The sequence below is a fragment of the Lissotriton vulgaris genome, chromosome 5 (genome assembly GCF_964263255.1).
Source record: "Lissotriton vulgaris chromosome 5, aLisVul1.2, whole genome shotgun sequence".
Taxonomy (NCBI): domain Eukaryota; kingdom Metazoa; phylum Chordata; class Amphibia; order Caudata; family Salamandridae; genus Lissotriton; species Lissotriton vulgaris.
The window spans coordinates 58,254,711-58,266,837 of NC_141693.1; the positions used below are offsets into that span (position 1 = coordinate 58,254,711).

General features: G+C 46.9%; 2 protein-coding genes across 2 annotated transcripts in view; both read right to left on the reverse strand.

Annotated features, from left to right (window-relative positions):
• Positions 1 to 12,127, reverse strand: part of LOC147710147 (E3 ubiquitin-protein ligase TRIM39-like) — an 80,744-nt gene that overhangs the window by 25,297 nt on the left and 43,320 nt on the right. The window contains exon 4 of the mRNA XM_086920846.1: positions 11,766 to 11,788. Within this exon, the coding sequence (XP_086776972.1) occupies positions 11,766 to 11,788 (23 nt within the window). The remainder of the gene's footprint in view (positions 1 to 11,765; positions 11,789 to 12,127) is intronic.
• Positions 1 to 12,127, reverse strand: part of LOC147710148 (E3 ubiquitin-protein ligase TRIM39-like) — a 450,821-nt gene that overhangs the window by 25,203 nt on the left and 413,491 nt on the right. The gene's annotated exons all lie outside the window — the stretch shown is intronic.

Genomic DNA, 12,127 nt, shown 5'->3' on the forward strand with positions numbered 1-12,127 from the left:
CAAGGATCGCCAGAAAAATGATCCTGCCAATAATGAACTTTATATAAGATTGCTACAGATTGATTGAAATTTGACCATGTGCCTGTAACTGTTCTTCCGGCTGCTATGTTTAATCAAACTAACTGAACCTGTTTTGCCAAAGGCCTCGACTCTTGTTTTTCAAAGATCTTTCATGTTCAAGCAACACCGTGATAGAGATGCCGTTCTTACAAGATGGAGGAAACCCTCAAACCTCTGTAACTATGGAGAGTGAACATCAATTAGATGCTGGTTCTTCCTAAGGTGATTGTCTTGTTTAAAACGAAACCACTTCCTTTCCCCAAAAGCTTTTGCAGAAATCGCAAGGGAGGGTCGGAAGCTTTATATGGGTATCCAGGGGAGCCGGGATCTCATGGAACAAGATCTGGAGGAGGCTGAAGCAAGGGGGACTGACTCTGCCGGATTTTCAAGCCTATTGTTCTGCTTTCCAGTTCAAGAATTCCCAGCTCTTGGCTGGAGAGCTAGATAATTCTTAAATGGGTCAATTGTATAGAGCTATGTTAAAGCATTTAGGCCTGAATACGTTTTTTGCTTAAGTTTGGGTACCCGAAGTTTTTAAACAAGTTAATTTGAAGATACTCTTAACAGCAGGAATGATGTGGGTCTTCTTTAGGAAAAGTTTCGGAATAGATTTCTCCTTGAACCCCCGAGTAGCTTAAAGATAAACTTGGTTATCCTCTCCAGCATGGCAACTTTTCCACCTGGGGAGACTTCAGAAAGGGTGATGCCCTCATCACATAACCAGAGATATCTGACCTGCTTGGGAAGGGGGGTGGGGGGAGGGGGAGGGGGGAGCTTTCCAAATGTAATTACCTGCAGCTATGTTCTTGGTGGCCATCCCAAAAGTTGTCGGAGGTGAGCTGTTCGGTGCAGGAGGACTTCCTCAAGTGGGTGAGAGCTAAGCAACAACCTTAGAAAGAGGTTTCCCAGTGGTTTTGGATATTTATTTCCGCAGCACATGAGAAAATGGGAGTTCCATCCCTGCACTGGGAAAAGGATCTTCCAGAGCTGGCTACAGAGCAATTATGGCGAGTATCTTTAAATCTGTTCTACACTCTGGTCAAACCAGCGCCACTTAAAAAGAATCATTTGTTGACTCTCCATAGAGCTTCTTGGTCACCAGTGAAGTTAGCTAAGACCATGTTGGAACCATCAAAATATAAGAAGTGCGGTGACACAGAAGCGAAGCGGACAATATACGAATGGCATGTTTGTGGATTGCCCGCTACTAGCTTTCTGCCGGGGATATGCAAGTCAGGTGTTTCAAGAAATTATTGGCTGCAAAGTTTTTCTGATATTTATAGCAAAAAAGGAAATCTGTAAGAAATGGATCACGCCCGACTCACCAGAGTTATCAGAAAGGCTCAGATCTGTAAGAGATGTCAGTAGACTGGACTTGGACCACACGTCGGCCTCAGAAGAGAAAAGATGGCAAAGTAAATCGTAACATCCTACGATTACACCTCCATCTTGCTAAGAAATGGGCAGTTCTCCTTCCTACAAAAGGGCAAAACTATAAGAAATATTCAGGAATATTCGGAGCTGGACACTCCGGGTGGAGGCGTCTTGGCTCACAGCTTACTTAGCTGGATGGTGATATGAGGACAAAAACATTAAAGAAATTCTTCTACAACCTTGGATGGATTATGATACAACTCCTGCAACTGTAATCACCACCATCACAGCACTAGAACATTTAATGGTATGCCCAGATGTGGGTCCCTTGCTCACTTTGCCACTGAATTCAAGCTAGCATTGCTGATGAAGGATGCTTGTTTCCGGTTCAGGAAAGACCTGGCTTGGTAGTTCGGGCTGGACTGTTTCCATGAGGCACAGGGTCAGACTGATTTGCATATGGCCATGTCGAACTGGAGTGGCGGAGTGAGCTAAAGAATGGTGATAGATTAAATCCAGATCAGTTGACTGGGGGTGAGTGCTTGCAATGTTAACCACTCCGTCCATCATCCCCTTTGGTTTTGCTTTGTTCACCCTAAGTTGGCAGGGTATGCCCAGACGTGGTTCCCTTGCTCACTTTGCCACTGGGTTCAAGCTAGCCTGGCTGATGATGGCTGATTAGCCAGAAACCGGTCCCAGGATGCTTGTTTCTCTTCCAGGGAAGGCATGGCTTGGCAGTTCGGGCTGGACTGTTTCCATGAGGCAAAGGTTCTGACTGATTTGCATATGGCCACGTCTGAACTGGGGTGGCGGAGTGAGCTAAAGAATGATGATGGATTAAACCCAGATCAGTTGACTGGGGGTGAGTGCTTGCAATGTTCAACACTCCGTCCATCATCCTATTTGGTTTTCCCTTGTGGACTAAAGCATCCCCATCTTTTTGGAAAGAAGGGTAATTTACATTTTGGAAGCTTTCTTTCATTACATGCAAACCCCAACTGCCTCAGCTCTTGATATCACTGCAACACAGTTCACCACTCCTGGCTGCTGCAGATGTGTTCTCCCTGCAGTATCGCCACCGTAGGCACCAGCCTCAAGGTGTGACTGACTACCCGCCTGCTCCACTCTGCGTACACACATCCAGACCACCAAAGATGTCTTCCATCCTCGCCATCAGTCCATTTGTGATCTCTTGGTCATCCTCTCCACAGGCACCTACATTGAAGGTGTGCCTGGACAGAACATAAATGTACTTTGCAATCAATGGTGTTTTGGAGGAGAGGGAGAGAAAGCTCCAGATTCTCACAAACCCTTTTCGGTCCAGTCTGCTTCACACTCCATGGTGAGTTTATTGAATGGTACACCCTAATTATAAAGATTTCATACTCTGTCAATGGAGATAAAAACTTGATGGATCAATGGATGAGTTTTATGCCTGGTTAAAAGACCTGGCGAGTGTGTGCATGTTAACTGATGAGAGCTCAATCCATAATTTCTATTGTACAATGCTCTGACACCTTCGGGTAAAGTCTGCGCTTTATAAAAATGCATTAAATAAAATAAATAAATAAAATACATAATCAAAGAAGATAAAGACATCCAAACCCACTACCCTTAACAGGAGTCCTCAAAGTGGAACTCGCTCATGAGAAACAAGCAGTCAGGGCAGAGGGGCTCATTACCAAAGAGTGCAGGAATGCTGCCAGGCAGCCACAAGTCTTCAGCTGATTCAGTTTGCCTCCACTGCTGAGCTGGACAATCTTCTCCAGAAAAGCAACAGCCTGTTTCGTGGCCTTGGGTGTTTGAAAGGAAAGACTGTGCATCTGCAGATCGATCAAGCTATTGACATAACCAAGTGGCGATTCATCTTCAGGCAAAAGTGGAAGATGAGCTATGAAGACTGGAAGAGGCTGACATTATCGAGCGAGATTATGGGCCACTCCCAGGGTTTCCACAACTGTTGTCACCCAGAAGCCCAAACAGCCAGGAGAGGTGTGGCCGCGTGTGGCCATGCACCTTCTAAATCAGGCATGCCAAAGACAACAACCTATTGCGCCTACAGAGGATAGACTAATAAATGAGATCAAAGGAGCTAGTTTGTTCTACAAAACAGATCTCAAGTCAGGGTATCACCTGCTGATGCTCGACCCCACTTTTTGATATATCACGACCTTCTCCACACACCTGGGTCTGAGACTATACACAAGATTAAACTTCGGAATCTCCAGTGTCGCTGATGTTTTTGAGAACACCATTCAAGAAGTTCTATATGGATTGGCTGGAATAATTAACATCTGTGATGACATCTTGGTGTAGGCACACAATGTGACAGTCATCATTGCCCCCGAAAAGCCCTACAGTGCCTTCAAGCGGCCTCAGGCTAAACCCTGCAAGTGTGACTTTCTAAAGCAACACATCAGTTTCCTCGAACAGAGATTTTCAGCGGAAATGGTGACTCCGAATCCCCACAAAGTCAAAGACAAGAAATCTGTACTCACACAAACCTTCATGACAGGAGTAAGACGTTTCCTAGGAATGATGACATACTGTGGTAAGTTCGCAAAGAATTTGACAGCCTTTACGGATCTAACCCAGGCACTTACAAAGACTGATGTCAAGCAATGGTCATAGAGGGTAGATAGTGTTTCAACAGACCAAGGATGGGACACCGCAGTATCTGCCGCTCCCTCACCTGCTTCCCCAGGCCCAGGACTTCTGCCTCACGACTCTCCAAGCTCCACTCGGGAGCCAGAGCCAGCATCCCCATCAGCCTCAGGGAACTAAAGTTCCCAGCAACCTCCAGGAGGCGGGCCTGGCCCGTTTTCACACCTCCGCAGTGGATTAAATCCTTCTCCGGCTCCCGCTTCGCGGGAGCTGTGTGGACAGTGCCCGAGCAAAGCCTAGGCAAAGGGTGGGTCGATCCATGCACATCAGAAACTGGAGGAGGCTGGGCCACCCCTCTTACGCCCACAGTTTCAGTTACAGTGCTCTGTGGCCTTGTCCCCCCTGACACCATGCCATGCGCTCTCCCCTCAGCCCAACCTGCACCAGACTCCCAGTAGTTACTGTCCAGCTGCACCCCTCTTGACCCTGGTAACCTGGGCCAGCTGCAGTGGACCTTGCAGTCTGGCTTCTTCCCCTTCCCTCTCTCCCTGCCTGCCCGACCTATCCCTTGCCCCCCGGCTCTGCTGGGACCTCCCTTCTGCTGCCTGCAGCCCAGCGGCTCCCTCCACCTCGCCTTCCTCGTCGCTTCCCGTCGTGCCTGCTGTCTCCCCCTATGGGCACCATTGGCACCCTCCTGCAAGTAACCCAGTCCTCTGGCATGGAGACCACAGAGCACCCACGCAGCAGACACGCACAGTGGGTATGCCGTACATGGACCTCGCTCTGCACTAGGTCTCCACCCACCGCGTGTGCTTCACCTCAGACGAACTTAGAGCCCTGGACCCCGGATGGCAGAACAACTGCTGCGCCCAGGCCTCACCCAGGACCACCAATGGCCCTTTCTCCTGCCGGAACTGCCGATTTACCTGTACCAGAAGAGAAACAACTGACACCACGTTCATCAGCCACAGCAAGTCACACACACACTCCGGAGAGATCAATTGCCTGCTGAACAACGCATTCTCTCTTGGAAAAGACGCCACAGAAATTTGGAAAACCATCACCACCCCAGACACCGTCTTCATCACAGAGACCTGACTGAATGCCACATAAGCACCCAGTATTGCCACAGCCATCCCAGATGGATGCAAGATCACGCACCAAGACCAGACCAATAGAAACGGCAGCATCACAGCCATAATCCACGAAGAGACTCTCAAATGCGCAACCACCACAGAAACACCACCCCCTTCATGGAGCACCTCAACTTCTAACTCCAAATGAACAGCAAAACCACAATCGGAGACACCCTCGCCTACAGACCTCCGGGACTCCACCCTCCCTTCTGCAACCCCATCTTTGACTTCATCGCTTCTTTCACCATTGAGGTGAAACTATCTTCCTAGGAGATCTCAACTTTCTCCTTGAAAATACTGATGACACCAACACGGCTGACATCCTAGAAAGTATGGCCAACCTCAAACTTGAGCAATTAGTCACCGTCCCCACTCACATCGCAGGAGACACGCTTGACCCTATCTTTACAGCCAGCAACAGAGTAAACTACACCCACACTGAAGAGCTCACCTGGACCGACCACCACTGCGTCCACTTCCTCGTCTAAGAGCCCCTCAACACCCCCACCTCCACTGCCAGCGAAACATTTTGCAGCTAGTCCAAAGCATCAGAACACCGCTGGATCAACACCCTCAACTTTCACCAACCCACCTCCACCCAGACACGGAATAAGCAGTGGACACCTGGACTAACTGGATAACAGCAAGCGCTGGTGAAGTCACCCTGAGGAATCCTACCAACCCCAAGAAACAAACACAACACCCACCAGGAGCTGGACTATTACACTTGTTATGGAGCTGCCCCGAATACGAGTGTACTAGAACACGATAACCAGGATATTACACACATGCACAGGTCGAGCACTACCTTTTAAATGGTCCGTATACCTCCTGCATCAATTCAGGAGGACGCCTGCCACCAAAGTAGTGTCTAGGTTCCTAGACTTGGGGATAAAAGTAGCTAAAAGGCTCCTAACTAGACGGTGGAAAGTGGTGGACCCACCACATGTACGGGCATGGCGTCACTCATTGTTCGCATGGGCCAAGGCAGAAAGCTTCTCCATCAAGCGTGAAGAAAAGTTAGGACTGCGTCGAGAACCCATAGCAGCATTTTGGGGCAACCTCTTAAAATGACTTGCAACAGATAGAGGGCGGTGACCCTGAGGATTCGCCTGGTCAAGACGTGGGCGACTAGATGTAGCGAACCATACATAGCGCTAATGGGCGTACCATGATATTCCATGGGTGTACGCAGACCACTTAAGAATGTGAATAAGCGTTGACACTACGCAAAGAGGACGTTGAGTAACACAGCAGCAAGGAACCATTACGCAAACATGCCCGAAGATGGAGAGATAAGTTACCACGCGCAGGTCATTGTTTGTTGTTCTTGTTTATTCTGGATTCATCTGTACATAAGCCCAATGTGTCAGAACTGGAAGGACTCTTACAGAGCACTGCATTTGTTTAATTTATAACTCACTATACGTTATTGTGGCTCTAAATAACAGTCCAACTCATGAGGAAACTCCAGACGATCAAGAACAAAGCTGCCAGGGTCATCCTCAACCTCCCCAGACGGACGCACATAACCCCTCACCTCAGGGAACTCCACTGGCTACCAGTCATGAAGAGATACCAGTACAATACAAGTCATACAAGGCATCACACAATGAAGGGTCTGCGTTCCTCAACCAACGCATGACCTTACACCAGCCCCCCAGGAAAGTCAGATCCGGATCCCTAGCTGCCGCCTGTCGCATTCGCCAGACTAACAGGGGAGTCCGCTCGTTCTCCCATATGGCAGCGAAGACCTGAAACGACCTCCCCCTGCACCTCCAAGCCGGTTTATTTGTCACACGCCGCTCGTTCTTCCTTACCTTGCACCTTTTTGGGCCACAACAGACAAACTGCCAAGGCCGCACATCCCTCGTGAAACTGACTGGAACCTCAGTGTTGGAAACGTGCAAATATTTTATGTGGTCCACCACCATCTTAAATTGTTTCGTTAAGTGATCCAGGGGTTGTGTATCTGTTAAGGCTTTCAGAAAACTGCATTGTTAGCTACACAACAGAATACATCATTGAGAAGTATGATGCCTCATTAAGCTCTGTCAATAATGAGTTAGCAAGACCAGCTAGTAAACAAGCAGCACATATGTGTGTGTCACCTCATGGCGAAGGGTTGGAAACGTATTTACAGGTTTAAGGATTGAAATGAGGCCCGTGGAAGGATCCCTCAGGAATGGAGACACTCCACAGGAAATTTAGATGTGGGGGCAGTCTCTGCAGGCGAGGGAAGGGACGGCTGTGAGGGCTGGAGTCAGCTCCTCCCCCCAGGGCCCAGAGGAACAGAGACATGTGGACAGACGGCCTCGCCGATGGAGTGACCAGGGTGCAATAGTTGTAAACAAATGTCTCTTTATCGTATTTCAGAAATGAAAAATGACAATGATCTGATGCCTCCGAAGCACACCTCATGTTTTCAATTAAAGTCGACATGACGCTGAGCCGCTGATGTTTATTGTTTGAATCTGTATTTTTACCAAAAATGATACATAAAGACCTTAAAAGAAAGGATGATTGAAATGAGGCTTTGGAAGACACACAAGGAGGTCTTGGAGGACTTGAAGAAGGATGTGGTGCCTGGAATGAGTGGTCAGTGACCCGGGCAGAGGTTTGAGGGTTGAAATGAGGCTTCTGAAGAGTCTAGAGTGTGCTACGGACTAAAGAGAGATTTCTTAGGACCAGGAGCAGATCTGAAGATTACAGTGAGGTTTATGAGAACTGGACGAGGCCTCTTCTTATTGGAGGGAACTTACTAAAGAATGAGGCCTGAAAATGGCTTAAATTGCATTTCAATGCTGTTTGGAAGCACTGAAGGGATGTTTTGAAGGATGGCATCGTAGTTCGGAAACTTTGAATTCGTTTTTCCACAACTCCTAATTGAGGAAAACCGGAGGGGAAGTTTCCAGAATGTGCTTGTGTTTTCTGTGTGTACAGGGAACTCTTCTGAGGACTTCAGGTAGGTTTTATAGATACAAATATGTTTTGTGAGGACAGCAGCTCATTTCTGCAACAATTATTTCAAGACTCAAAGGAGTTTTCTGATGACTCACAGGGATTTAGGAAACTTTAAGAGCATTTCCTGATGATACACGGGAGTTTTCAGAGGACTTACATTTTCAGAGGAATCAAAAGTAGTTCAGTTCAGTAAATCTTTATTTCGACGATTAAAAACCATCATAAAAATACATTACACAATAAAAATTTCATTAAATTACATTTCTGAACTTTTGATATTTTAAAATTACAAGGAGTAGAAGGTACAATTCATAGAGAGAAATAATTATTATGTACAAAAGTTGGTTAATTTCTTGTGTTTCTCAGTCTTCCTGCGACTTTTAAAAAACTTATAATAGAGCATAAGGTGTGCGTATCACTAGCTCTCTGTAAGAAAAGCAGTGCTGCTCTTGCATGACGAAATTTCTGCTTTCTGAGGATGTCAACCAAAAATCTACACCTAGGGTTTCGATAAAATGAACATAAAAGTACAAAATGAAGGGTGTCCAGCGGAGACCTATTGTCGCAGTCGCAGGCACCCTTCTGCTCAATCATTACAGTAAAACCAGAGGGATAAGCTAAAATATTAGGTAACAGATTGAGCCTAAAACGACGCATTAAAAATCTATCATGCTGATTATACATCAAGAACAGATAGGGTTCCATGCCCTCCCCATTATTGGCTAGACCGTGAGCTGCTATTGATCTCTTTAAGGGTCCAGAACCAAGTCTAACAGTTTCAAATTTTTCTATAAGCAACTTTTTGACCCTTGATTTACAGCGGACAGAAATTGAGGAAGGGTCACTAAAAAGGAGATGCTGGTCTATATTCTCTAAAGTGCTTTTAACGCATTTTAGCCAGGGAATTTGTAACCCCTTATCCCTTTGCAGACAGTCTGTGACAATTTCCCTGCTCAATGCTGCCTCTGGGTTGGTCCATATTCTGATCCATGCTATAATTGGCCTCAACTTGACATAGTCTAAAATGTATGGGATCCCAAGTTCTGTACGAGCAATTTCAGCAGAGGTGGAGTGTGGGATTTTCAGGATTCTGCGGAGAAATTTATCTTCCTCTAATTGTAGTTGTTTAGAGTCCCTGAAGCCCCACACCTCAGCACCGTACAGGGCCTTTGACATACTAATTGAGCCATATAGAGTCATTACTTGTTCGGGGCACCATCGTCCCAGCCTACGAGCAAAGCTTAATATTGCACCATTTGAAGAGACCAGCTTTGTGCAGTGTTCCTTGACCAGTGGGTTGAATTGAATTTCACCATCAAACAAAAGGCCCAGATAGGGAAAAGTATTTACTATATCCAAGGTGTGTGTCCCTATTTTAAACACAAGCTTATTAGAGGGTTTTATTCCGGCCACCATAACAAAGGATTTCTTCAGATTTACAGGCAGGTCTAAATTGGCCATGAACTTGACAAATCCGTCCACCAGTTGTTGTAGACTCCTTGGTGTTCGGGCAGGCAGAACCGCGTCATCCGCGTATGAAGTACTGGGATTTGACGCGATCCTACTTTAGGGCATTCCACAGACAGGGAGATGAGGGTGCTCTCTAAGGCGTTGATGTAAAGTGAAATGAGGAAAGGGGCGAGCATGCACCCTTGCCTTACTCCTCTTGAGCATGGAAATGGGTCAGTATGCCCCCCCTCTGGGCTAAAGCGGACCCTAGCAGTGGTGTTCCAGTGCAACTCTTTTAAGATGTTTATGAGCCCCACATCTATGCCTATCTTGTACATCATGGCCCACAGTTTATTCCTGTTCTCGTTGTCAAAGGCAGTAGCCAAGTCCATAAATCCCATGTAAACCGTGCCATTACTGGCTTTGGTATATTTGGCGATTAGCAAGTACAGATTTAGACACTGATCGCTGGTTGATTTACCGGCTCTAAACCCGTACTGTATGTCAACTATAGTGCAGTGCTCCTCTGTCCACTCCATAAGCCGGTTCAGAATCACTCGACCTAATATTTTGGCAGAGACATCAATTAAAGAAATCGGCCTATAACATTTTGGATCGTCCCTACTCCCTTTCTTAAAAATGGGTACAATCAATGCAGTGGACCAGGAGCGTGGTAGACCTGATCTAATAGCTGCGTTTAGGATTGGGGCCCAAAGGTCTATGTTGCTTCTATATAAGACTGGTGGAGTACCATCGGGCCCTGGAGCTTTGTTCGGGGTCAGACCTTGGATCGCCTATGTTATCTCCTCTAATGAAAAATCTATTTCAGAACTCCGGGTACCCTCCCAGCCCCCTTCTTGGATTGCTACCTTCGAGTTGTTGTAAAGACCCTCAAAGTGAGCAACCCATTGCTCTGGGAGGATATTGGTGCTAATCACCGGGGCGGTGTTGTCTTGAAAACAGGGCCTATTTACAATCCTCCAAAACTCTGTAAAATCCCTGTTTTTTCCTGCCTCTCTCAAATCAGTCCATACTTCTGCTTGTAGGGTGGTCTTCCTCTCCTTTACCTTGGATTTGTAGACTTGTCTGCAGTTGGCCACTTCTACTTTGTCCCTTGGGTTAGCTTTAAGGCATACTTTTAAGTTCCTTAATGCTTTGGATCAACTTGTATCAAACCATCTTGGTTGCTTAATACCCTTGCTTGGACCTTTTGGTTCCAATAATTTATCAGCCAGTTTTGTCAAGGATCCACATGTTGCGACTAGCTCCGGTCCTTCAATCAGAGGGTCCAGACAGCCTTCAACCTGTTTTCTGCCTTTTTGGATTAGAGTTTTATAAAACTCCTGAGGGTTTATTTTTGGCCACCTTAGTCGCCTCCCCTGATCTGTGGGCTGCAGGTTAATGTCCCCTTGTTTGTTCTTACCCCCCCTAGCCAGTGTGTGTTATTTCCATAACTAAGGGGTTATGATCACTAAAGGTGCTCCATTCCGTTCTAACCTTTGTACTTCTATTTTTAGCAAAGGTAGATATCATTATGTAATTTATAACGGTGGAGCAACCTCTTCCTTTAAACGTTGGGACATATGTGCCCTCCACCTCCGGGACTGTCAGATCAAGGGTGTGTACTAATGAATGGGTTTCTATCAGTGTAGTTAGTGCTGTACCCTCGTGGCGGGGGAGAGCAAAGCAGGAAAGCGTGGTGTCCAGGGGTCCGCACAGGTGAGGGATAGTCCGGCAATGCCCCCAGCAGACCTACAGCCCCGCTCATCAGCAGAACGGCTTGTACTTATGCGCCTCCAGGCGCGGGAAACTGACACTGCAGGCGGCGTCCCCGAGTCCAAGCAGGGGACGCTGGGAGATGTAGGCAATGTCTATTGGGACGCTCCCCCCTCTCGGCGGCCGCGGTGTCAAGTGCGGCGGCGGGAGAGAGCGAAGCAGGAAAGCGTAGTGTCCAGGGGTCCGCACAGGTGAGGGAAAGTCTGGCAATGCCCCCAGCAGACCTAAAGCCCCCAAAGGTATTTTCTGATGACTTAAGAGTTTTGTTGAGGATACAAAGTGATTTTATGAAGATCTGAAAGTTTCCTAGCACTTTGTGTGAACTTAGTAGTGGCATTTACACACTGCAGCAGTGAGACCTGCTCCTTACACACGGAGAGGAGAATAATAAACCAGCCTTACCTGCTGAGGGTGCTTCTGACATCCTGCAAAACAGAGAAACAAAGTGAAATCAGTTTCCAGAGAAGATGTTAAAGTTATGGTAGTATTTGTAGGAGTGAAACACTTTATCTATCTACGATTTGAAAACAGTGACTGGGGTCACATGACACATCACATTCTGTGGCATTGCATGACCTGGCACAGAATGTGACCTTCTGAATGATGACAAATGACATAGCAGGAACTGATATTCTGAATGGTAATGACACAGCGCAGTGTCATTCTGAATGGAGTCACAAAACACAGCACATTCTGATATTCTGAATGGAGTCACTTGACAAATTGTATGATGTTCGCAACAGGGTCACATACATGGGCATTAT